The 27,279-nt window shown below is 32.0% G+C and overlaps 1 protein-coding gene across 1 annotated transcript; it reads left to right on the forward strand.

Annotated features, from left to right (window-relative positions):
* Positions 1-9,179: 9,179 nt before the first annotated feature.
* Positions 9,180-26,671, forward strand: LOC117116969 (toll-like receptor 13). The gene is made up of 2 exons (XM_033261136.1): positions 9,180-10,577; positions 24,266-26,671. The coding sequence occupies exons 1-2, from the start codon at positions 9,490-9,492 to the stop codon at positions 24,816-24,818; spliced, it is 1,641 nt and encodes a 546-aa protein (XP_033117027.1). The 5' UTR covers positions 9,180-9,489; the 3' UTR covers positions 24,819-26,671.
* Positions 26,672-27,279: the final 608 nt, after the last annotated feature.

The raw sequence follows: 27,279 nt of genomic DNA on the forward strand, positions 1-27,279 counted from the left end.
TCACAATCAAAAATAAAATGGAAACTGTCTTCAAGAACGTTAAGGGAACACAAAGTACAGTTACCATCGACATAACTTGAAGCCCATTTATAAGTTCGCCCATCCAATGATAATGTATTTGATCTTAATTTAAATTTTAGAATAACAGCATAGAAGTTGGTATCATCAAGAAGATATTCCTCTAAACCTGGATTGTTTTTAAATTTTGCATTTTCAACAAGTGAAGACTTGGATTGAATTCCTTCATACCATTTATTGATAAATAATTGACAATAAATAAGTTTAAAGTTGTTAAACCAATGGTTTCACCTTGACTAAGTGTTTTAACAATATTGTCAATATTGCATTCACTGAATAGGTAACCAACAGTTGAAAGAAATTTGAAACGAAAATCTTGGAGGCTATAGTCTTTGTTTAACTTTGTTAAGAACAGTAATTTTTTTGGGCTTTTTCTCAATGATAGACTTAATGTATGCCGAGAGTCGGTTACCTTTCTTAATAATATATTCAATATGATTATGGTCATTTAGATTTCGATTAATATTAACACCAAGGTATTTGTAATCTTCAACCTCTGATATAAATTTTTGTATAAAAAAAGAGTCAAACAGGTTGTGATCTGCCTCAGTGAGATTTAATTATACGACATGTTTCGGGCATAGCCCGTCATCAGGTATAGGTATAGATTTGCATGGAACAGGTACATGTAAACAAACAATATCATATAATAAACCAATTACAATAGGATTAAATAAAAACAAAAGACAAACAAATCACTGTCTTAAGCGTTATAATAATTGACACACCCAAGAAGGAACAAAGCAAAGCAGAAATCAATACAGCATGAAGAAATAACGGTACCGGTAATAAGTATAACAAATATACTATAGTAATATCATAATAATAAAACAATAGATATTGATTCCAATAAGCATAAAAAATGTAATCATTTATTAATACTATAGCGTGACTTCCTGGTGCTGAATCATGTGACTTAGCTTTTCGAATTAGTCACATGACTCCTTTGAAATGAATTATGTCATGTGACTACTTTGGAATGGTCCCCCATACCGGTAACTATGTGGGAATGAATGTCAGTTGGCATTTTGGATCTGAAATCGCATTACTACTTGGGACTGAATCATGTGAGAGCTTGGACTCTATCACATGACTGCTTTGAGTAAATTACATGAGTAATTGCATACCAACACTTACAGACTCTTTGCTTTTAAGTTTTGAGAGAAATAAAATTATGAATTTATGAAACTAACATGAAGATGATTAAATAAAAATTGATCTATTATATATAAGAACGGCAATTATCTTCTTGATTGTTTCATTTGTACTTTCTATCAATTCATTTGCATGTATTTAATTAAATCAATTTAATTGCACTGTAATATTTTTTACATCGGAAAAACTTTCTGGTATCGTTTTTCAGAGAGTCGAAATGACCTATAAATGAAACAGAAACTAATTTAAGAATATTTTTATTTCAAAATTCTATTTAACAAATACATTACTTTCAATTTCACATTACTTTTTAAAAAGCATGCTTGTTTTCTTATCCTTTATGCCTAGTTTAGTTTAGATTTATGCGCTGTACATAAACAATACTGTATATAACTAATTAAAAAATAACTAATTATTAAATGAAGCATCTTGATCAGTGCTATCTGAAATGTTATGCTGTTATTATTTTTTTCCTTTAAAGTTTTTTTTCAAATGCATTTCATTTATTAGTGCAGCCATTTACTATATTTTGTTTGAAAATGCATGCCCTTTTGATGATAAAATAATAATCATTTGAAATAAATTTGTGTATATACTTTTTAAAAGGGTCTAGCTATGTTGCTGCGCCGGATGGAAGCAGGACTCCAGTATGTATTTTTGTTTTTGTTATCATCAATTCATCACCTCACATTTATCAATATCATCATCAACATTATTTTGTCATTATCATTGTTATTACCATTATTACCAATTCTAACACTTTTTTTTGGAATTTTTTGTGAAATTCCTGTTCTTTAAATGTGTCAAATACAGGTATTTTAAAAATGATTAGTGTTTTTTGGGGTTTTTTTTGGTCAGAAACCCTTTCACTTTAAATTCTATTGTAAAGATAATGGTATTGTTATGTTGAAGTACTGTAGCTTATTAAATTAAAAATATAATATATAATTTTCTTATACTGCAGGGCTTGTCTATGATACGAGATGGACTGTTAGTCACCGAGGTTGACTTGAATTTGTGTCGACAGATTAAAGACAAATGGTGTTTCAGAGTAAGCAATGTCATGCCCACTCCATGTGCTCAGCTACCAATTTCATGCTAAAGCAGTTGAGTATCTTGTAGCCGGGCACTTATTTTTCATTATATATATTTGCCTTGCGAATCAACAGGAGCTGCACCAGCGGGGGCGGAGAAGTTATTGAGTTGTTTGATTAAAATAAAAAGTGATCCCTTTAATAGTGGATAAATTGTATAGATATGACCATTCTGCAGGCTCAAAAACTGTCTTTGTTCCCTTAATAGGGGTTGGCCGTAGTGTTAAAAGACAACCCCCTACTCTTCCGAAAGATTAAATTTGTTCGAAGGTGAACACGATGTATACACTGGACCTCCATTTAAGTCTTTATCCGAGAAGACTTGGTTCTACCAACTGAACCCTGGGCAAGAAGGGTTTGAACGGTGATGTTACAGATGTATTAAGCGGCACCTAACCCCTGCCTTACAGCTCAGCCTATCAACTCACCCATTGACAGGAATTTGAACCCATGTCCCTCTAATTTTAAATGACAAAATATAAACATAATACTGGAAAAGTATTTTCCAGTTTGAGTACAGCATTTTGTTTTTATTTTATTTTTTTTAAATAGATGACAGGGCGACATGATATATGTATGGGGATTTACTGACTCAAGCTACGAAACCAGGATATAAACCCCCAATTGTGAAGTAATAGTTATTGATTGTCCTTACTAAAATCTTGGTAGTGGAGGAACTTCCATCAGGAAATCAGAAACTAATATTGCAGTACAACAGTACATACGCTTAATAAAATAGTTTGTTTTTTTTATTTACTTTTTTAAAAATTTCGTGTTCATAAGTAGGGCACATTAAATGTAGCTTTTTATCTTCCTGCAAAAGTTTGTAACTGGGGTCTTTTAAATCACTCAAACTGGGTCAGTCCCGATGGTGCATAGTTGTGTGGATGCCGGGAGCTTGAGTGTCACACCACCTTAGCGCTGCCATGGCAGAGGTGAGCACATTTTTAAGGACATTTTGCCTACAGACACCCAGAAGTGGCATCAAATGATTTTGAGTGTGTGCTAATTTACCAGTTTTAGTCATATGAAATATTTTACTCCTACCTACTTAAAAAAAGAAAGTATATATCAACGTATGGGAGCTGGTCAGTTTTAATTGCCTATCACAAAATATGGAAAGTGAGTAATTTTTTAAATAATGTAACTGTCACATTTATTTTGAAGATAAGATTACTATATTTATAAATTTCTTATTACGATTAGAATGTATTAATTTACTTCTTACTTTGCAAATATATTTTTTTTACGATTGAATCCTATGAAAATGAAATTCAATATTTTACTTTAGTTATTAAGCATTTCTTGACAGAGCAAAGTTAATAATACAGTAATCTTATGTTTGAAGAATTCAACTTTTATTAAATTAGGGTTAAAAGATATATGACTGTGTGGACTGTTGTAGACTGGCCAGATGATGATAAATAATGTTAAGCCAGTACCAGTGATACATTTTATTTTATAAAACAAATAATTTATGGTGGCTCGACCATGTTAAATGACTAGACAAACAGCAAAGCATTTTTAACCAAGGAACGTATTTTTCTACTTGCTATTATGTATTCTAAACTCGATTATAACAACATACAGTACAAAATTAAATCATGGAATAATGTTAAAGTAATTAAATCTGAATAATTACAATATTTGACAAATAAAATTAGTATAAACTTAATCAGATTGTCTGTGTTCCTCTTTGATAATTCAAATACATTATTCTTGATTAGAATTAGTGTATTAAGTTTTTTGCAAAGTTGATTCAATTATGAACAAAGTTTGGTAGTAGAGGTGGTCGTTGATTGATTGTGCTTGGAAACAGCTTTTAGCCATTATTTTTGTGTAATGGTAGCATTAATATTTGATAATTTTATGTGATTGAAACAAAGTTTCAATAATTTTTATCACGTGCGAATTTATCACACTATAAATCATAACACACTTTGAGAATAAAGAAAAACAGTGGAACTTCATCATCTGATGATGATACTATTTTTTACTGGTTTGTATCGGCCTGGTTCTTTTTATGCCTGGTTCTTTTTATATAAAAAATTGTATTTGAGAGCAAACGGGCTGAGGTCACTTAAGATTTATTTATATTGTAAAGTTCTTCCAGGGGCCCTGACCGGGGGCCCTCGCGGCCCCTGGCCCTCAGCATTTGGTTCCTCGCTTCGATCAGAACACTTGTACCCCCACATAATATCACGGACCCACACTTCCCCCTCCCTCACAGATATATTCTGGCTACGCCACTGTATTTTAGTCCACTCTCTGACTGAGAGAAAGGGGAGGCTTGGGAAAAAATTAAAGTATGAAGAGTTTTTGCGAAAACACTGTCGGGAAATAGGTGAAATTGTATGTTTTTATATCATATCACTTACCATTAGAATGGGTTTTCGATGAAAGCGTGTTCGTCATTGGTTAGATTGCAAATCGCCTCTATATTCCATATTGTGTATATCAACCAATCACAGCCTAGAATGGTAAGCTTTACGGCTAATATTACGTCTGCGATGGGTCTAGTTGTTGGCGATAAATATACATCCGTTTCGTGGTGCCTGCAACGTGTAACAACAGTCTGTGCAAAAATGAAGGCGTTTTGGCGAATTAATTACAATTAAACCATGATAAATGTCGGGGAAATGATTATGTAGCGATAGTTTGTTGGCGGTGCCATTGAACCAGCTTAATGCTATGTTTTATTTCCTGTTACTGTGTTTTATTTCCTGTTACTGTTTACTGTTGTTAAATAAGTCTTAGCATTAAGCTGGTTCAATGGCCACGCCAATAAATAATTGGCGGTAATAATAAAACCATACAAAATTAAAATAACATACGGTAGGCCTATAAGAATCTAAAATTATATTGCGTAAATTACGATCTTGATTGTTGTTTTTTTCATTATTGAAAAACAATTGAATCTACATCATTGTGGTGTTAGATGTTAGATGTATATATTGAAAATGTAGCAGCAATTTATTCATTTGTATACTTTGGATGTATTTTATATTTATTTCTTTATTTTTCATGCATTAATTTATTCTTTTTTTATTTATTCTTCTTTTATTCTACTACAAAATTGGTTACTCGATTTTAAGGCGAGCAGGCTCAATGCATTTTTATATTTCATTTTCCTATTTTGCTTATCCCTTTTTCATTTTCTGCATTAACTTAATTTTAAAACTTTTTATTTAAAAATATGTTTATATTACAATGTTATTCTATTTAATTTACTTTTTTCAGTGTTGATTTCATTTTGAAATGAAACATTAAAATGAAATAATCGCCAGATACACTAGACTCTATCAGAGAGCCAATTGACTCATAAAGGTTAAGCAAAATGGGCAAATGAAAGATATAAATGCCTTAAGCATGCTCGCCTTAATATCGAGTAACCAAGTTTGCAGTAGATGATTAAAAAGAATAAAAAAGAATAAATAAAAAAGAATAAATTAATGCATGAAAACTGGAAATAAAGAAATAAATATAAAATAAATCCTATAATTCTATAAATGCTATAATCCTATAAATCCTAAATGATTTAGGCCTACTAATAATTATACTCACAGTATGAATTAACCAGTACACTACAAATCAGTATCAATTTCTAGAACGTAAATATGGGTTAGCCCATTTTCGTTAGGATATGAATTATCAATAATGAAAAAACCCGTGCATTATTAACTCCTTAAAAAAAGTAAGATAAAAGAATACCAACATTCTGTTTAAAGCATTAAAAAAAGTCATTTAGAAAAACGTACAAAATTTTATCTAGAAAAAATATCGATCCAAATTTAATTGTCAAGACTAATTATGAAAAACAGTTATCAGATGAAACAAATAAATGATAAAATAGCACGATATCGCATTAATAAAAAACATCATTAGAAAAATACATCATATTAATATATAAAGTCTATGGAAAGTATTGTATTATATTATTATTAATTCTATCAAATTATTAAACAATTACGAATAATTTTGACCAATAAATACTGTATGTTAAAAACAAGAAAGGATTCAGGCCCTGCATCCACATAATAAAAAAAATAACTTGTACGAAAATAACCAAAATGACATTAGAACAGATGAAACGAATGAATGATAATAGTAACACGTATTACATTATTAAACAAAAACATCATTTGCAATTATTAACAGAGAATAAATCGCATAAATACATAAGCCTATTTCAAAAAGTACTAAAATAATTATTGATAATAATAATAATAATAATAATAATTATTATTATTATTAATATTATTATTATTAAATGATTAAATGAGTTATAAAAACCATCACGAATAATTTTGACAAATACTGCATGTTAAAAATACAAAAGTTTCAACGTCAATTATACACATTTGGGTAATTGCATATCATTTTATTGTTCATTTGGGTAATTCCATATCATTTGGGTAATTCCCTATCATTTGGGTAATTCTATATCATTTGGGTAATTGCGTATCATTTGGGTAATTCCCTATCATTTGGGTAATTCTATATCATTTGGGTAATTGCGTATCATTTGGGTAATTCCCTATCATTTGGGTAATTCGTCGGACCCGTACAATTCTATGTATTGTTTTAATGTTGATTTTTCACAAACATTTCGTTCATATACAATATGAATAAAAGTAATAGATCTGGACTTATATAGCAAGCATATAGGCCTATATTATAAACAAATTAGGCCTATTCTATACACTGACTATATGAAAGTGCTGTTTATTAAAGGCTGTCTACCCAATTAAAAAAATAAATAGCTCATTTAAAACGATCAAGACAGATGGAAGTTAAAAATATGAGATTTAAAGACGGTTCTACAAAAAAATCATTAAATTTTGTCAGCCAATGAGTCATGTAAAATAATACAGCAAACTCACTGTCTGCAAATTGACAGTAATTTTTTTTCTCATAAAAATGTTTAATTGTCAAATTGTAAGTTAACAACTGTGTCCGAAATTTGTCTCCGAGAATTTCTAAACGTTTATCCTTCAGCATCAGGGCATACAATTGCTACAAACAACACATGTATATCTAGGCCTATAACTATCTGTACTAAAATAGCCCGATCAATATTACTGTGTTTTTTATACTTTCAAAGACCATGCTGTACATACTGTATCTTGCCATTGGGATATTATTACACAATTACAACCATTAATTTTCACCTATGTTTCGCGAGGGTGGTCAGGCATGCATATTCATGTTACCAGTTCACCAAACTGACCTAAAATAGCGCCCTCTATTATTTCTGCCTTAAACGTATGGGGAGGGGGGAGTAATGCGGTCTGGACTTGTAGTAACCTTTTGACCCAGCTTAACTTCAAGGGTTTAATCATAAGGTTACAATTTGTCATTTTAATACCATTCATAATGCCATGAGACATTGTACATCCTTTTAATTTTCTCGTTTTCTATATCCTAATGAACTTAAAATACTTATGTTCACATCTTTGATGACGTTCTTAGGTACATCAATTATGCTGGCGTTGTATGTTAATTTTGATAGTGTTGCGTTTTAACTACATTTACCAAAAATACTTTAAATTCATTTTTTCCCCCAACATTTTAGTATATTTTCTAAATTCACAACTTTTTCGACCCAGCTTTTTTATAACACTTTCCTTTGTCATAGCCAACATACAATACATAAGAACTGTATAGGTTCTTGAACCCATTGAATTCTAAATCGTTTATTGGATCAGATCCACATTCCTTTAGTTTTTATTTTATTGAGAGACGTACCTGCAACAAAAAGACTCGACTTCATTCAGTAGGAACATATTTTTGAGGGGTTTTTTTTATAGAATGAGATTGGCGGTGGGGGAGATATGCTCTCTATTTAGTACTATATTATTATTATTATTATTATTATTATTATTATTATTATTATTATTATTATTATTATTATTATTATTATTATTATTTATTATAATTATAATTATAATTATAATAATAATAATAATAATAATTATTATTATTATTGTTTTTGTTGTTGTTGTTGTTGTTGCTGTTGTTGTTGTCGTCTTCGTCGTCGTCATCATCATTATCTCCACCAGGAGATGTTTTCAGTCTTGTAAGTTTGTGTGTGTGTTTTCGTGTTTTTGTTTTTGTTTTTTTCGTTATTGTGTGTGTGCGACATATCTCAAAGACAGCTGCACAAACATAGGCCTAATTGAAAATAACAGGGAGTATTAGGTATAATCCAATGAAGAAATGACTAACTTTTGGTTACGGTCCGGAGTAGGGTGTGTGAGAACCAGTTAAAGGGATTTCAGAGCAAAACGTTCCTAGAGAAGATATTTTAAAAATCCGAAGTAGGGTATGGATATGAGGTCCATTTAAAGATTATGTTTACCGTATTACCGTAGCCAGATACAATAGCTATGATGAATATTAGTGAAATTACAGTAAATGCATACAGCGTTTTATATGTACTTCACTTTTTTTCGGAACTGATTTATGAATAGTGTTAATGCATATATTAGGATTTATTTTATAAAAAGACATTGGCGTGGGCGGAGATATGCACTCTACTGAGTGCTCTTGTTATTATTATTATTATTATTATTATTATTATTATTATTATTATTATTATTGATATTTGCCGGTGGTCTCTAATTCTAATACGGATAACCCGTTAATAAAATCATATTCTATTTTCAAAATGAAAATAATCGTAGATCTGTATTAAGTGTGACCTTTTCAGCATAGAATTCAGCATTTCATTAAATTGAGGAATCACGTGTAATCTCTATGAGTATGTATAGGAAATGATTTGACAAAACTATATCGTTGGTTAACCCAGGCCTCAGTCATGAGATTAATAATCCTCTGCGACCAGGAAATTAGAGCAAGTAACATACAATGTCGGGAGCTGCTATCATTGTTAAGCCTTCAAAAAGGTATTTGTTTAAATATTCCTAGCTTTATATACTGATGAGCTGCATTTCTTCGTATTTTTTGGAGCACTGTCTTTGCTATTACTCAACTATTTCTTAGCTTATTCTTACAGAAGGCCTACCTAGAAAGTTTTATTTAGACAAAGAATCCTACCTATTTCGTGTGCACAGGAAGTTATAGGCCCTACCTTACACACCTTATCCGCTTGTAGACAGCAATCACTTTATAATTCACAGTAGGCCTAAGATGAATAAATATGACAGACGGTTTATTATCTACATTGATGAAGATGGAATGTTATCCGTTCCTGATTTGTTTTGCTCTGTTTGCATCATTTACTTGTACTTTGCCACTCACTTGTTATAACTACGACCCTCTATCGATTAATGGAACACAACCTCCCGATGATCTACTGTGTCCAGAAAGATGTAACTGCACATATTGTGCAAACAGAGGAACACCAATCTTAAAGTACCGCCATGATGTAGATTGTTCAAATCGGCAATTAGCAAATATTCCTTTAAAGAACACGGTACCAACTGATGTTGCTTTTTATTTCTTGCAAAACAATATTATCAAATCACTAAAGAACAATTCCTTTAAGACATTACACGCCCTAGAATATTTGAGGCTTTCCCATAACAAGCTATATTACTCAAGTATTGAATCCGACGCATTCAGTGGATTGAGAAAGCTAAGCGATCTCTCGATGAGTAATAACAATTACCTCAGTAAGCTTCAAGCAGAATGGTTCGTAGACCTTGTTTCGCTGGAACGATTGCATCTTGACTTCTGCGGAATTACCACATTAGAGAGTGATGTATTTAAGCATTGTAAATATTTGAAAAAAGTTGATCTTTCTGATAATGAAATTGTGTCATTCCCAACAACCCTTTTCCAAAATATGTCTGCACTTATGTTTCTATATATGCACCATAATAAAATAGGTAAACTCCCGAATCAAGCATTTGTCCATTCCAACCGTATGCAGGCAATATCTCTCCATGACAATTCCATCACTGCCATTAAGGAGAATGTTGGGTTTCAAAACCTGAACCAATTGCAGATACTATATGTATCATACAACAAATTCTCTTGTGATTGTAATTTAGTCTGGTTTAGAAATTGGATAGACAAGACGAACGTCACACTTGAAGACATTGGGGATACAAAATGTACATATGGACAAAGAAAGGTGTACATAAAACTGCTTGATTTTGATCCTGATACTATACAGTGTAGCAAATTATTTAAGATCTTAAGGATTACCATTTCGTCTGTGTCAGCTGGAGTTACCATTGTAATAATTGGATCTATCCTGTACTGCTTCAGATATGATTTAAGGTAGGCTATTCACTAATCTAAGACATTTTTAAAAGACAGAATTTGTTTTTACAAATTCGAAAACAAGGAGGTGGGGTTTGTAAAGCCCACACACCTAAAAATCCACCACAAATGTAAAATTAACCTCAAATGTCAAAACATTATACCCACAAATGTCACGATAGCAGCAAATGTCAAACACATGAAAAATAACCACAAATGTAAAAACATTTCGCCTACAAATGTAAACATTTCCATTTTTACCTCAAGTGTCATAGCCTGTTAGCCGCAAATTCAAAAATTCATTCTAAGATAAGTCATTTTCAGACGTATATCAATATCCTTAAAATATTGAAAGACCCTAATTAATTGCTTAGAGTAGAGCTAAGGGACCCAGTTGCGCATTTTATTACCAAAGCATGAAAATAAGTACATAACATTGATATGCACAACATAATGATGTGTGTAGATTTAAAAAATTAGCTGTGTGCCAAGTTTCTGACACCTACTACGGCCGCTCCTTTGACTTCAAAATGGCCGCCTACTTCAATAAATAAATTAATTTATCTTGGCAATGGAAAGTCGTAGAGACTTACTTTTGGTCTCAAATTTTTCGGAACATACATGTGTATATTTGCTCTAATGCAAAATTTTGTCCGAAAAAAACCCCCAAAAATAGCCTTTGACCATGTATACTAAGCATATCCATTTCTGTAAAACTTTAGTCATAGGGACCTAAGTTTGGCCTCAATTTATGCAAAACATGCGTGCCGTTTGCAAAAATTAATGCAACATTTTGTTCAGAAGTGACCATAAATGACCTCAAAGACCTTTGACCCTACAGTAGGTATGTAGCATATCCATATCTCCATAACCTGAGATTGGTCTCATATTCTTTGGAACACTGGCCTACTTGCTCCAATGCAACATATTGTCTAAAAGTGACTGGAAATGACATTTCTGACCTTTGAACTTAGATGTCTGGCATATTCCTATATCAGAACATACCGCACATGTTTCCATAATGTATTTTTGTCTTAGAGTGAACAAAGATGATAATTTTGACCCTTGACTTTAAAATTGACTTGAAATATCAACATCTTTCCAAATTGAGAGACTTGATTATGGTCTGAAATGCCTGAATATGCATCTATTTACCTTTTCTAAAGTGTTGTCGATAAAGTACTAAAAATGCATGTTTTGATCTCTACCCTAGTAATCTGACCAAAATGTAATAATTTCTTCGTTGAACCATGGCAAACTATTATGGAAAGTTTCATTTACATCCGTTGATAAGTTTTTTTGAGATATTTAAATCTGGGACGTTAGAAATTTAAGTTTATACCCTGGATCGTAACCAAGCCCACCAGTTTCAGTCATATCAGTTTATTCGTTTTTGAAATATCTTGTGTAGAGTGTTTGTATTCATCCACATCTTACTCTAGATCACATGAAGTAGGAAAAGTGTGGCTCGCGGGCCGCATGCGGCCCAACAGTGGTTTTTTGTGGCCCAATGATGAACAACAAACCCTGTGTGAGGGCGGCCCGCCAACCATCTTCGGCTAGAAAAAACCTCGCTTTTTTGCTGTCCGGCACCTATCATCTGTAAAAACAAATATTAAAACTGAGCGTAAAGTGGTCATACCGTGTATGAAGGTTTTAGAAAGTGCACTGAAACATCAAAGTTTAGGTGCGGCCCTTTGAATGTCCACCCCTGCACTAGATTGTCAATTTTAGGAGGCACATCTTTCATATATCATCTACCGTATGTTTGGACAAAGTTTGGAAAAGATCCAAGAAAAATAATCGGAACAAAACAAGGGCAAAGGGAAAGCCAATAAAAACAAGAAAATAAATATGCAAATATGAATGATCAATTACCATAAAAAGTTGGTTTGTCTTAGGCACAACGATAATACTTCAACTTTGGGGTTCTCTTAATTGATTTGAGATTTGCAGTACAGCAGATTCAATCAGTGATGGAGTCAGGATCTGCCCGACGAAGGGGCTAAAGGCCCCGACGGGAGTGGGGGGCTAGTGGAGCGAATCCAGCCTGGCTTGGCTGGGGCCAGGAGGCCACGGCCCCAGTGGGGTCCAGGGACTACACATCCTAGAAGCCACGGATATTTGACGATTATGGCGAAATTTTATTACTTATTTGATAGGTATCGAGCTACTATAATATGACTTCATGTACGCTATTTTTTCTAATGTCCGAATAAGCTACCAAAACCAAAACATTTTGAATAAAACAAGAAACAGAAAGTATGCAATGTAACCATCTAATTAATTTTCAAATCCTCTTTCTTCAAAATGAAATTCTACATTTTGGAAATTTTGCACGACCATATCACATCGTGAGGGCATGGTGAAGGCTGGTTACGATTTGGTGGCACATCGATTTTCTTTCATCTGGCCATGTGAATAAGATTCATGCTTACATTTTACACATTTTTATAAGTTATGGTGATATAAATTTAATAATTAAACAAAGACATTGCAAGTCTACCCATACACTTAAATTAGTGTAGAAACTATTGTGATTATTCACCGGACGTGCCGTCTTGATCCAAAACAATGACATCGGTACGATTTTTCTTTTAAAAACATAACAGTTACGATGAATATTCTCAGATTTCTACAACGCACGGAACTATAATTAGTATTTCATTCATATACAAATAGTAAATAGGAAGAAAGTATTATGGTTCATGATAGGAAAGTAAAACGTTCCCAACGTCAACACAATGGGAGAGGTACGTAGCGTCCCGATTGTCATGTGCACGTCGTGAAATCAGCAAGTGATTGAAGATAATTTCGTACGGTAGCCGGTCAAAACGACAATAAACCAAAACGGCAATGACCAAAACGGCAATAACCAAAACCGCAATGAACAAAAACGGCAATGACAAGTACAGTACCAAAACGGCAACAGACCAAAACGGCAATGACAAGTACCAAAACGGCATAAACCAAAATGGCAATGGAGCGAAATCAATGCCAAAGCTAGCAAGCGTCAGCGGACGCGGGCCGGATTTATAATTTTATAAATCGTTTTGAAATTGTCCCGATAGGCAAATCGAATATTGCCATGGGCACTTTTTTCCACTTTTAATGTTTAATATTATTATTATTATTATTATTATTATTATTATTATTATTATTATTATTATTATTATTATTATTATTATTATTATTATTATTGTTATTATTATTATTATCATTATTATTATTATTATTATTATTATTTCTCATTTTTTAAAAAACTTTTATGACATAAATTGTTTAGCCTCATTTTGTCTGTATTTGAAAGTTTTATTTGTTTAAATGTTTTACTGCTTTTATATTGTTTCCCCTCCCCCAATTTTTTAAATATTGAATTTGTATTATTAAATAATAATTATTATTATGTATTATAATTACTCATTTATTATTATTATTATTATTATTATTATTATTATTATTGTTAATTATATTATTGCTGCTGCTGCTATTTAGCCTCACTTTTACCATTATGTTCGTGTACACTTTCATGTTTATAATTAATTAATTTTTTTGTTGCGTTTTTACTTTTATGAAATAAAATGTTTAGCATCGTTTTGGTCTTGCCGTTTTCACTTATTGCCGTTTTGGTCTGTTGCCGTTCTGTTCAAAAAGTGTTGCCGTTTTGGTTTTTTGCCGTTTTTGTCACTGTCGTTTTGACTTATTGCCGTTTTGGTTTATTGCCGTTTTGTCCAGAAACATTTCGTACGTGCCGTCTTGATCAAAATTAGTGACGCCGGGCCAATAGTTGATAGTAAATAACAGTAGAGTGAATACCCACATAATTGTTGAATGCAGGGACCTATTAATAGGCCTACGTTAAAAATACAAATTATAATTCAATTCAATTCAATTCAAAAGTAATTTAGTCCAAATTAATTAACATAAAACAGTACAAATTCAAATGCATCAAATGAAATGAGATGGAATAGGACAACCACAAACAAGCAAAATACAGCTTTAAACTGTGGTGCCCTTTAGATAAAAATAAATTTTAAAAAATAAATACAGTAATCAATCAATAATCAATTAAGCAATTGATTAGCTAATCAAACATTCAATAGGTAATTTAGTAAATAAATAAATAAAATAAACAGTAATAATATTAATACATGAAATTAATGTCATGTTATGGTACTGTAAATATACAATGATAAATTAGATAATTAAAAATGTAATAGTAAAACATTCGCAAATACAGATTTTTATACAACAGAGGCCTGTTTGATTATATATATATTTTTAGATGAATACATAATTATTACAATTCTTTTCAAGTATTTCATTATCAACTAATTCAGTCAAAATCAAAACTGCTGATTAATTTTTTTTTAAATATTTATACATTAAAATACACATACTTTTATACATTAAAGTACACGCACTAACAAAATAAGAGGGATCAATCAAATCGAATCATTTAGAGACAAAATATTATTTATACTAATAAAACATTAAAGTGGGAAAATTCGGGATATATTTAAGCAGTTGTAACGAATATAGATATCTTAATCAGTCTATAGAGACTTAGGTTTCTTTACAAACAAAACAGCAATTTCCTTTTTTGACATTTATATTTTTTAACATTGTAACTTTCAAAAAAGTTATATCAAGATTTCTTTTGAATAAGGAAACGTTTGCACATGTCCTGAGATCACTTTGTAGGTTATTCCACACATTTGTCCCTGTATACGAAAAGCTTTGTCGGCCAACTTTAGTATTTTTGAAATCAATAACAAAGTCATGTTTATTTCGTGTATCATGACTATGATTATGAATCAAAGGTACGGAAGAACAGGTCAAATGATCTAGGTAACTTGCCTTTATTGTAAAGAAACATTAGACTTGCTACATTTTTTTCATATAGATCAAATACGTTTAATGTTTTAGTTTTAACAAAAAGCGACACAGAAGGATGTAAATAGTGGTCATTACATATAATTCGAAGGGCCTTTTTCTGTAGTATATGAAGTCTATTCAAATTTGCGATGCTCCCAGTACCCCATACTGTGATGCCATAGGTGATGGTTGGAAGGATAAGGGACTTATAAATAATTAGTAGTATGTCATATGGCAGTACATTTTTTAAAAGGTTCATTGCTCCAATAATTGCGGAGATCTTACTTGAGATTACATTTGTATGGTGTGTAAAATTTAATTTCTCATCAAGAGTGATACCTAGAAATTTTACATGGAGGATACTTTCAATAATGTCTTGATCAATTTTGAGTTGAACATGGGATGTATCAATAATGCTGTTTCTACCACTAAATACCATGAATTTTGTCTTATTAGTGTTTGTGGTAAGTTTATTTACCTTAATCCATAGGTTTACCTGATTTAGCTCATTATTCATTACATCAATAGCGTCATTTATATCGCTGTGTTTTAGGAAAATGTTTGTATCATCAGCAAACATTGTTAACTGATTCCTGGTGCATATTAATGGTAAATCGTTTACAAATAATAAAAATAATAAGGGGCCAAGAATTGACCCTTGAGGAACTCCATATTTTATTGTCTTTATTTCGGATTTCCCGTCTTGTATAGTAACATATTGTTTTCTTTCACTACGGTACCATTTGAGAACAAGACCTCTGATACCATAATAATGTAGTTTCTGTAGAAGAATTACATGATCTAGTGAATCAAAGGTCTTTGATAGGTCGAGAAAAACTCCAATAACAAAGAGTTTATTGTCGATGGCTGCTGATATTTTCTCAATTGTCTACAGAAGGCCATGTGTAGTAGAGTGTCCTTCCCTGAAACCAAATTGTGTTTCAGTTAGAATGTTGTACTTGTTTAGAAAAGATGTTGTTTGATCGTAAACCATACGTTCATAAATTTTTGACATACAGGGTAATATTGATATAGGCCTGTAGTTTTTTTTTTTTTTTTTTTTTTTTTTTTATATCATATCTCTATCACCACTTTTATAAACAGGTATAGTCTTTGCTAGTTTAAGTTTGGAATTTGGAAAGACGCCTGTACTAAGTGATAGGTTAATCAAATTTGTTATATAGGTTTAGATAATATATCTGCATTGTCCTTTAAATATTTAGCGCCGATATCATCGTGACCAGGCGACTTATTGGGGTTTAAGTCCGATATGTATTTTTTAACATCATACTCTGTTAATGCATTAAAAAACATGGAATTTGAAATGTTATTTTTACTCATAAAATCCATGGGATTTAGATTTATATAAACTATACTTGTCTTTTCTGCCATTTTTAGTTAATATTAGTTAATACTGTATCTTCTACCATGACGTTAGAATCAATACATACAGTACTCCTGGTATTTCTGGTTGTGTTTAGACTGTGACATCTTCGATACTTGCTCCAGTAATAGGGTCATTTTAGGGTCTTCCATCAATATACAAAATTCCATTTCGGAAAACTGGGTGTTTTCCTGACTTATGCTCTTGACATTACATCTGCATATTTACGTTTCATGCTGACATCCGCTGGTGGCAAGCCCTCCATCACGTAAAAGTACGTATTCTTTAGTGCTTTGGTTTTTTTAAGGACGGCATGCCTCTGTGGTCTGTAGATAAATTTTGCTGTTACATGCCTGTCTCTTATACACATCTAGATGTGTATAAGAGACAGCCAAATTGTGTTTCAGTTAGAATGTTGTACTTGTTTAGAAAAGATGTTGTTTGATCGTAAACCATACGTTCATAAATTTTTGACATACAGTAAGAATTCAATGCTCCCGCCTTTTCAACAGGGATTTCATGTATTTTTGACTGTGATTTCATTCTTGTTGGAAGGCCTGATGTTTTGTTTCTCCCCAAAATGGCGTTTATGGCGTTCCATGTTTTTTTAACATTATTTTTCCTATTTTCAAAGTCTTCTTTATAGTAAATAATTTTTCGTTGTCTTATAATTGATGTTAGTTTGTTTTTGTGTTTTTTATATTTAAATTTGTTTCCACTTGTTGGGGTTTTTTTTAAATATTTAATATACAATTTTTCTTTAATATTTAATGATCTTTCAATTTCATCTGTCATCCAGGGCGATCTTATTCTGTCAGTCCTTATTTTAATTTTTTTAAATGGGAAGCATCTATCAATTAATGCTGTAAAGATAGACGCGAATAGATTGTATGATTCATTTGCATCATTGCTGGTAAGAACATTTTCCCAGGACTGATTTTCTGGCTCACTCCTAAACAGTTGATTTTGCTGAGATGAGTAAGTTCGTCTAAAAGTATATTTCTTGGTTGTATTATAGCTACATTTTTGTGACTTATCAATACAAATTATTGGGCAATGATCGGATATATCACTAAATAAGAGATTTGTATCAATATCTTGTATATTACGCGAGTTAGTGTAGATATTATCGATTATCGTTTCAGTTTCTTCTTGTATACGTGTGGGTTTATTTACTAATGGTATAAATGAGACGGAAAGCATAAAGTCAACATGATCTTGGGTATTTCCTAAGTCATTATATGTGTTTAGGTCAATATTATAGTCGCCCATAAGGTAAGTTTGCTTTTTTTCACTATTGCATGTGTGCATAAATTCACTCATTTGGACATTAAATGTATGTATATCTGATTTGGGTTGTCTATAGATTAAACCGCAAATTATGGTTCTATTGTCTATATCAAATTCTATAATGATACTCTCTGCGACATGGAGTATATGGGATAAATCATTTCTTAATCGATATGATAAATGTGACTTAATGTATAGAGCAACACTACCACCAATTGTTTCTCTATTTTTATGTATAGCTGTATTATTGTTCAGTTGATATAATTCAGTGGGATGTTTGCTGGAAAGCCACGTCTCGCTCAGTCCTATTACCGAAAATTCATAATCAAATCGAGATATATAATTTAATAATTGGTCAAATTTTCTTGCAATGCTTCTACAGTTTAGGGAGAAACATGAAAAATAGTTTGATCTATTTAAAGAATATTTTGATTTAAAATCGTCAACACTTATATATTCATTTTCAATGTAGTTAGGTATATTAATATTAATTTCATCTTCACCTGTGTTAGTTTGTATGAACATAAGACATTAATACAATACAAAATTATTAAAAACAATGGAATGTAAAATTAGAAAATCTACAATTATAAGTCTAATTTATAATTAAAGTAGATAAATAGATAGCACCGTGCACTTGCTCCGCATCTTCTGAAACTATCATTAAGTATATTTTAATTAATTAAATATTATGTTTTAGTTAATATTAGTTAATACTGTATCTTCTACCATGACGTTAGAATCAATACATACAGTACTCCTGGTATTTCTGGTTGTGTTTAGACTGTGACATCTTCGATACTTGCTCCAGTAATAGGGTCATTTTAGGGTCTTCCATCAATATACAAAATTCCATTTCGGAAAACTGGGTGTTTTCCTGACTTATGCTCTTGACATTACATCTGCATATTTACGTTTCATGCTGACATCCGCTGGTGGCAAGCCCTCCATCACGTAAAAGTACGTATTCTTTAGTGCTTTGGTTTTTTTAAGGACGGCATGCCTCTGTGGTCTGTAGATAAATTTTGCTGTTACATGCCTTGGCATCTCAGCATCCCCTGTCGGTTTTCCAGTCCTATGAGCATGCTCGATCTGTGTATCTAGCATTAGTTTACTACGTATGCTTTCTTGTAGCTTATCTAGCGTGTTTTCGTTTTTGTCTTCTTTTATTCCTCCAAACCTGAGGTTATAACTTCTTGAGTGTCTCCATTTTCAAAATGTTACTTTCCAAATTAATTACTTATCATTTTCTGTTTTTCATTTAATTCAGATTCCATTTTAACCATACGAGTAGTACAATCAATTACTTTCTTCTCTGTTTCAGTTGTCATATCTGTGAAATTTTCGAGCGATTGTTCAAATTCAGTTTGTTTCTTCTCCATATTTGTCATCCGATCTAGTAATAATTGTTGGTTGGATTTTATAGTAGTTATTCCTGTATCGATATTTAAATTCAGTTGCGTGACCATTTCCTTCAGATCATTCCGCAAGGCCTTTATCTCAATAGAAGATGACGTGTCAAATTCCGCCTGAGCGGAGGCAGCGGGCGAGCTGCGAAATTTGCATGGGCGTTGTCTCGGCCTCCATATTTTTCTTCATTTTAGCTCTCGTAGAACTCATTTTAATAATTAGTTTCGATTTTCCACACTATAGTTGTATGTTAAAGGAAGATGGAGACTTACTATGATATATTTGTGTTTCTTTCAGCTATAACTTTGGAAGTGTAACTTTCGTTTCAGCGGAGCTTCAAAATGGTACGTGCTTACTCACCGAATCCCATAATTCGGGACAAATTATTATCTTTACATGATATGACCCATGTCACAGGGCTATGGATAAAGTGTATGAAACCTACTTTATAATATTTAAGTCCTACCTCTAAAAATGTGAACAAACAGTATTCACCCTCGGCGTAAACGTTGGGTGTTGATGAACTTCGGTATTATGTCTATCACCAGCATTTATCCGGACCCGGACGGACAGACTCAAATCGTGATTCCTGAGGGCCGCAGCGTTCACTTTGGGGTTTTCTTAATTGATTTGAGATTTGCAGTACAGACAGATTCAATAGTCTGCTGCATCCCTTACTGTGCCATTTTCGATTAGTGATGGTGTGCGACCACACACAATACGCCTTAATTATAACTTTAGAGCACTGATGAATATTTATTACTTAGTAATTTGCATAAAGAATTATTTATAAACCAAGGCTTCCTACGATGTCATTATTTATATATAATGACACTCGACCTCAACGATTATTTATATAGGCCCTATAATTGTCAGTAAGAAACCATTATTTAGATATAGTGACCTTGACACGATAACACGTGTGCATTATATACATATAATGAGTTTGAAATCCAAGCATTATATACATATAATGGCTTTGCGACAGCTATTATTTATAAATAATGAAATGTAAAAGCAGATATTTATATATAATGAATTTGAAGTCAATTCGTTATTTATATGTAATGAAATCAATGACTATATAAATAATTGTAAGTTACTTTTCATTATTTATATATAATGATTTGTTACCTTTTCATTATTTATATATAATGGAATCAGTGAATTTATTATATATAAATAATTGTAAGTTACTTTCCAGTATTTATATATAATGATGTGTTACCCTTTCATTATTTATATATAATGAAACCAATAACCTTATTATATATAAATAATGTTTGGTTATCCTTTCATTATTTATATATAATGAAATCAGTACACTAATTATATATAAATAAAGAAAACGTTAACGTAATTACTTACATTATAACCTTTTAGACGTAAATGCATTATATATAAATAATGGGTGATCTATTAGTCAATTATATGTTAAATAATGGATTATATATAAATAATTGTGTTAAATAATAAATTTACACTTGGCGCCTCATAAAACACAAGTCAAGATACAATGTAAGTGTTTGGATATAATTTAATTAAATATCAGTCATTAACTAGAATATTCACATACAATGTTTCTCTTTTTAACTAATTCCTCCATGTTACTATCAAAATTTTATGATTTATCCTAACTTACACATTTTTTAAAAATTTTCCTGAACATCCAACAACAAGTACACTCACTACTTACACGGTGAAACGATCATTTATAAACTAAGTCTCTTATTACGGTCTTGGGGATGAAGTTAAGTTGATTTTTGATCAAACCATAAGAAATTCAACTCCCTTCAAATTAAAAAAAAAAAAAAAAAAAAAACTTAAACAATATTAACAATAGAATAATAATTCGTATAATAACTAAGTACATCATACAAATTTACTTTGCTGTGCTCAGCACACTTGGGCATCTTACGTCCGCAATAGATTTTGACGGAAAGAACGATTCCTATGCTTTTGCAGACGAGCATATTCTTATCTAGCCAATCAGAGTTGGAAAACAGAAAGATGCAAAAGAAAAGGCACCATGTGTGGGTTTTTGAAATCTAACATGTAGACTTCGCTACACTACACAAACCATAGCACAGATGAGTGGTTAATAATAGGTCCGCATAGGTCGAACCACCAATCATAATGATGTCCATAGCTGAAGCCTGTATTTGCATACACCACCCTATATAAGAGTTTAAGATCGGCATGTATTTGGGTTTAGATGATAGCAGAGTCTTCGTGGTTGAGTGAAAATGAAGGAGTAATAGAAGGCGAAGCTATATAGGCTCGAGTACACAGATATACTCTAGTTGTTAAAAATAGTTTATATTTTTAATAATATTACAGTACCTCCCTGTACCTGTCTCTTATACACATCTAGATGTGTATAAGAGACAGATACTTGCTCCAGTAATAGGGTCATTTTAGGGTCTTCCATCAATATACAAAATTCCATTTCGGAAAACTGGGTGTTTTCCTGACTTATGCTCTTGACATTACATCTGCATATTTACGTTTCATGCTGACATCCGCTGGTGGCAAGCCCTCCATCACGTAAAAGTACGTATTCTTTAGTGCTTTGGTTTTTTTAAGGACGGCATGCCTCTGTGACATACAGTGTCTGAGCTGCTATTTAACATTGGTAAGTCTTCATAAATGTACGTTTTGGATACTTCTAGCTTGGTATGATGAGAAGCATTTTATCACATTTAATAGAGCTCTGTTTTGGCTATTTACACAACGAATGAAATATATCTCAGCATTTATGTTTACACAAGGCCTACGCAGGAAATAATATTTAGACAAAGCATATCCTACTTATTTAATGTGCGCATGGAGTTATATACACTCTACCTTATACAACTTTGTTATTTCGCTTGTTGACAACACATTCTAAATCACAGCCTAAGCTGGTGTGGCTAAATAAATACGGCTCACGGTTTAATGGCGTCATTGATTACGATGGAATGTTATTCGTACCGGATTTGTTTAGCTACGATCCTCTTTCGATTAATGGAACACACCCGCCCAACGATCTACGGTGTTCAGAGAGATGTAACTGCACATATTGTGGAAAAGGAGGAACACCAATCGTAGAATACCTATATTGTAAATTGTTCACATCGGCTGTTATCAAAAATTCCTTTAAAGAACACGGTACCAACTGATGTTCTTTTATTATTTCTTGGGGTACAATAACATTGCATCACTGAAGAACAATTCATTCAACACATTACCCGTAGAATTTCTGCATCTTCAAAATAACCTGCTAAAGTACACAAATATTGAATTCGATGCATTCAGGGGATTGAGAAAACTGAGATATCTCTCGATGAATGATAACAAGTACCTCAATCAACCTCGAGCAGTATGGTTCGTGTGGACCTTGTATTGCTTGAATTATTGCAGCTACAAAACTGCCGAATTACCACATTAGACAGTGATGTCTTTAAACATTGTAAACATTTGAAAAAAATTGATCTTTCTGACAATTCCATTTTGTCATTCCCAAACAAGCGTTTTTCAAAATTTGTCTGCACTTATGTACCTATATATACACAATAATAATAATATAATAATAATAATAATAATAATAATAATACTAATAATAATAATAATAATAATAATACTAATACTAATAATAATAATAATAATAATAATAATAATAATAATAATAATAATAATAATAATAATAACAATAATTTGTCCGTTCCAGTAGTATAAATACAATAGCTCTTGATAACAATTTTCTCACTATTAAAGAAACTGTTGGGTTTCAAAACCTGAGCCAATTGCAGAAAATTAATGTATCATACAACAGATTCTCGTGTGATTGTAATTTAGTTTGGTTTAGAAATTGGATAGGCAAGACGAATGTCACACTTGCAAACATGTTTCATTAGACATGGACAAAGAAAGGTGTACATAAAACTGCTTCATTTTGATCCTGATACATTGCAGTGTAGCAAATTAATTAAGATCTTAAGAATTACCATTCCACCTGATTCAGCTGTAGTTGCCATTGTAATAATTGGATCCCTTCTGTACTTCTTCAGATATGATTTAAGGTAGGCTCACCAAGTTAAGAAAAAAAAGACAATAACAAAAACAAGCAGGTGGGGTACCGGGAGAAGAGACAATCTGAGGACGCAAAGACTCAATCTATTTGATTAGTTTTAAGAATAGCAGGCCTATTAGTTGAAAACCATAAAATAGATCAAAAATGGAAATGCTGTCTGTATTCGGAATTACTTTATTTCTTATTTATTTGGAATTAGTGGATTTTATGTGAATTATAGCATTATAGTTATTATAATCTGATTATTTGATTTAATATTAATCTTGGAAATACGACAAATCTAATTAATTCACTGTATACCATCCAGAGGATGTGCTGCTCCCACGAGTTGACAAGTTCTTTATTCATATTGTTTAGTTAAACCTATATGCTTCAATGTAAACATGCAAATATTCATATAAACATACATGTATAGCAAACAAAAGTAAACGAGATTTTCTTTTGTACTGTTACTCTTGAATTAGTAATGCTCGGATATCAGCCGTTAGCTTTGATTGGCATCCTTGAAAATCACTCGATGCAAAAAAAAATTGAAGACATCACGCATGTTTATGTATGTTTACGCTGACGTTTTGTGGGACCATGAACATATATCAGGGGCAGGTGGTCAGCAAAAGGTCACTGATGTTAAGATCTATTTTTAAGATGATTTTTTTTCCTTTTTGAATAAAGGTACTGGAATCAACGACGACGTCTTAGGAAGCAATATGAAAAAATCAACAATCAAGGACCACCACCAATTGATGGAGAAAACATTAAATATGACGCGTTTGTGTCCTACAACAGCAAAGACCAACATTGGATCATTTCTGTATTACAACCATCGTTGGAAATCGATCGCAATTTCAAACTGTGTGTTGACTACCGCGACTTCATTGTGGGAGAAGCAGTTGTTGATAATATCGCGAATGCTGTTAAATACAGCCGTAAAGTCCTGTTGGTTGTCTCCAAAAACTTCATCAAAAGTGAATGGTGTTACTTCGAACTGGAGATGGCACGCATGCGCATGTTCGACAATCACGAAGATATTCTGGTTGTGGTTGTACTTGAGAAGGTGTCTGCGAAAGATATGCCGATCCTATTGCATAAGATACTGACCACGAAAACGTACATTGAGTGGGAAGAACATCCCGAGGGACAGGCATTGTTCTGGGTTAAGCTGGAAGCAGCACTCTTGTCACCTAATTGCCCAAAATACAGACTTTTAAATAATCCTCAAGAATGAATAGAATTACGTAACTAACTATGTACCGGTAACAATTTTATTTCAAGCCAATTGTTTAGTGTACATGTAGTATTTTTCTCTTTGAATGCTTTTAGAGATGATGTAATTATAATGCGCTATATATTGTACTTACTTATATCATGTCATAAGGAAAAGCCCTATGTTCTGTTTTATCAACAGCTGGCATAGTGAATCTAGAGTTCTACATGCCATTATATAGAGTTTTCTAGACTCGACATAAACAATATTGGAATGGATCACAATTTTATAGTAATTAAGTCTGATTAATTACAGTTGACCAGTAAAATCAGAATGTCTTTGTCTTCTTTGATAATTCTAATAAATTCTTTATTAGAAATAGTGTGAATCTACATTATAATTATGCTCATATTTCAAAGCCTAAAATTACAGTGTATAACACATTACGTCAGATAACGTCTAGGATTCAAAACCTACCGGCTTGAAAATTTGTAGCAACATAGACCATCAAAGTTTTCAACTCACGAAGTGAACATAATCCCATATTTCGCTTAATTGAGGGTAAAATAATGACATTACTGTCGATATTTACTCTGGAATTTTAGCTGTTTTGAACACGTCGTGGCATTTCTTACATAGTCACTTAGATTCATGGTTAGACTAAAAGGCCATGTAAAAAAAATAAGTTGTTGATCGTCCCTTGATTATCAATCATGCTATGACAAATATTGTCTCAACCCACATTTCAACTTCGTGTAATTATTTTGTATTTCATTTGTTTGTCCGTACATCGAGTTGTTATAGTGTATAAATCCCACTTTGATCAAACACTTCAAATGAGGCCTTGCTCTCCATGGGGAATTTGAAGACTCGGTATGTATCAAAGTGTCTACTAAGCTATGTACAACATTCTTATTTCCTATCAGTAATCTTCAACATGTCACAAATATATAATTTCTAAAATAAATGTACACTAATTAGTAAGCCGGGCCTATAAACTAATCGCCTTACTTCATTAATCCTACCTAAGCATATAATACCCTACCATATTTCAACACAAATAGGACTAATAAATATGACTATTAAAGTTAAGCATGGACACAATATATGCATATAACGCTCACCACCACATTCCATAAGTTGACTATATATGGTATTGTCACTGGGACACAGAAACCAGATTGGAATGGTACAAGAAAAATTAACAAAAAAATATAATCATACATTTTATCAACAATAACCTTTTCAAAAATTATATTTATCTATATTTTATTGGGCCCACAACGTGGGGGGGGGGTAATTATTTTTTTTCCACATACTGTACAGTTAAGGCAAAAAATATAGAGGACGAAATTTTAGGTTAAATGAAATGAAATGTAATGAAAAAAATGAAATGCATGCACATTCATTTTTATCAGTTCACTAATTGACCTTAACTATCGCCCTCTTTATAAATTAATATTGATAAATGCTTTATTGGTATTGATGTGTAAAAGAAGAAAAAATCAAATACTTGTCTTAAACCATTTCTCCATTATTTGAATACTTGTTTTTTGTAATTTTTTTTCTTTTGTATTATTTCTTAACTCGTACAAATAATTGTATTCTTATGAAAATTATATAAATATATGAAAAAAAGCAAAATATATTAAATGTTGGTATAAAGAGAACACGAGGTTAACGTGGAAAAAACTATTTGAAGCAGAAATATTGTACTGATGTTTGTTTAATGCAGATATTTTTGAATAAAAGTGGTGGTCATGCCACGAAAGAGAAAAAAAAAACTCTCGCCCTGGATAATTTCTGCCTTAACTCTATGTGAAAAAGATGGATGAAATCATGGAACTGGACATACTAAGCGAGGTACGGTGGAAGAAAAACGGAAACTTTGTCTATTTTTACATCTCCCTGCTTTGTCTATGTTGGATACAGGGTCATTTATATGGAGAAACGAGACAAAGGTGCAAATTGCGTAGCAAAAATATTTAGCAGAAAAAGTGTTCATAACAAATGACACTCTTATAGTAAAATTCATCATCATCATTACATCACCATTTTTTTTTCATGCTCGAAATTGCCTCCTCTATGTAGTAGAAGGGTTCCAGCAGAGCCATGGAGCAGATCTGTTTTGAAAGGTGGGGAAACATTTCGTGAAACCACACCCCCTCAGCTCCACTATGTTGGGGCTAAGGTGCGGAAATTTGAGTACCTTTAGATGACTGGAAATGACACTCCTATATAGTAAAACTCATCACCATTACATCACCATTATTTGTCATACTCCATCTTCCTTCCACCGTACCTCGCTCACTCTATTTCCAGTTCCATTTCTTCCATATTTATTTTTCTAGAATACTCGGAGTAGACTTTAGAACACTATTTTATTAAAACATTAATATTTCGAGAACCTTATGAGAAAGTTGGAACAATACAATACAATAATATCTAATAGGCGATTGGTCAGACTTAATCATGATGAATT

The sequence above is a fragment of the Anneissia japonica genome, unplaced genomic scaffold (genome assembly GCF_011630105.1).
Source record: "Anneissia japonica isolate Jap-2015-1 unplaced genomic scaffold, ASM1163010v1 scaffold287943_len491860_cov182, whole genome shotgun sequence".
NCBI classification, from domain to species: domain Eukaryota; kingdom Metazoa; phylum Echinodermata; class Crinoidea; order Comatulida; family Comatulidae; genus Anneissia; species Anneissia japonica.